Genomic DNA, 1,712 nt, shown 5'->3' on the forward strand with positions numbered 1-1,712 from the left:
AAGTATCTGAAAAACAGCATTGCAGAGGGTGTGGCTATGGGGAGAAGTGAGGAATTGGGAATAGGGTTTTGTGAAGTGCCTAGGACTTCTTTACTTGGAAGCTGATAAGTTAGCTTGTTACTCTCTCATGGATTCTGCCAGAAGATAAGGGACTCCAGGGCCACAGACAAAGGGCACTTTATTATTCTTGGCACTGCAAGCAGCAGGTGCTTCTTCTTCATTTGCATCCTTTCTCCAGGGCACCCAAATCCCATGGGGGTGACACAGTGGGATCCTACAGATGCCTGCTCAAGGAGTCTATTGCATTACATGGGAGGAGCATTAGGGTTAGGGAATCCGCTTTCTCAGACAGCAGACACAAGCCTGACAAGTGTCCAGGGGGAGTCGTTACCTTATCCCGCAAGGTTCTTCTCTGCAAACACAAGTCTGAGAAGTGACCCAGGTTAAGAACGTGAGGGCCTCCCATCCTCGGCATGCCCAGAAAGGAAGCTCAGGGCCCATGGAGGACTACCTCTCCCAACACAGGGATATTTTTAAATCAATTTGTAGCAACGGATACAAGAAAACTTAGCATTCTAGAAACAATGCCATAAGCCAATTTCATGATATGAGCATGTATTTTCTAATTTAATTTTAACAGCTCTGTGAAGCAGAGATTATTTTTTCCCCATATTAGATGATAAAATGGAGGGCCAGAGAGATTGGGGAGTTTGTCCAAGTCTACGCAGCCAATAAGGGAGCTGGGAGTGGTGGAGCAGGGGTGCTAACCTGGTTTGTTTATCTAGCACCGAAGCTGGTCAACTTAACTGTTACCGAAGATTTGACAGGTGGGACCTAGGGGAGGGCAAGGACTTGACCGAGGGCACTCAGAGCATAGAAAGCAGAGCTGGAGCTGAAACCCAAGTCTCTTGACTCCCAGCCTTGGGTCTTCATCTCCTAATAGTAAAAGCTTTCATTCCCACCCAAGCCCGGTCCTCCCTGGGGATGGGTCCTGGGGCAGAGAAGTAAGAGGCTTCCTCTGGGGAGTCCATCTGGAGGCTGGGGTTTGGGAGGGGCTCAAGTGAGCCAGCACTCATCCCCATCTCTGTCCCTCTCTCTGGCCAGGCCAAGTGGCATCGCCTGGCCTCGGAGGGCAGCGCCCGTCTGGACATGTTTGAGCACATCAGCCTCATGACCTTGGACAGTCTGCAGAAGTGCGTCTTCAGCTTTGACAGCCATTGTCAGGAGTGAGTCCTTGCCCCGGGCCTGGGACCTTTGGCCATGAATCCAAGAGAGTGGGTGGGTTGGGAGGCTGAAGAGCCTTCCTGGAGAAGTGTAATAGCTCTGCTTTGAGGGACAGGGAAGGCAAAAGAGAATGTGTGGTTTTTACAGGTAGTTGAAACTGAGTGAAGGCAAGGAAGCTAGGATGAGTAGAACACGTGCAGCAGGAACTAGATTGAGATTGTAGCAGTAGACAGGAGCTGGATCTCAAGGACATTGAAAACCCAGGCAAAGTGGTATGAAGTTTTTCCTGAGGTTCCCAGGGAGCCATTGAAGGTGTTTGAGCTGATGATGGGCATGGGCAGAGCTGAGCTCTGTGGAGAGCTGACTGTCATGTGGACACTAGAGGGATCTGACTGTAGATGCAGCAGCCTAGGGTGGGGGTTGGGCCATGCACTGGTTGGAAGAGGATGAGGTCTGAGCTGTGTGGACAGTTTCAGGAAGGAGAAGGT

At 50.6% G+C, this 1,712-nt stretch overlaps 1 protein-coding gene across 1 annotated transcript in view; it reads left to right on the plus strand.

Moving 5' to 3' along the window:
* LOC105825737 (phylloquinone omega-hydroxylase CYP4F11-like) overlaps nt 1-1,712 on the plus strand; it is a gene marked incomplete at its 5' end in the record, with an annotated part of 25,422 nt that overhangs the window by 10,623 nt on the left and 13,087 nt on the right. The window contains one exon of the mRNA XM_012663626.1: nt 1,105-1,226. Coding sequence (XP_012519080.1) covers nt 1,105-1,226 — 122 coding nt within the window. The remainder of the gene's footprint in view (nt 1-1,104; nt 1,227-1,712) is intronic.

Source organism: Propithecus coquereli, unplaced genomic scaffold (assembly GCF_000956105.1).
Source record: "Propithecus coquereli isolate 6110/MARCELLA unplaced genomic scaffold, Pcoq_1.0 Scaffold816, whole genome shotgun sequence".
Lineage (NCBI taxonomy): Eukaryota > Metazoa > Chordata > Mammalia > Primates > Indriidae > Propithecus > Propithecus coquereli.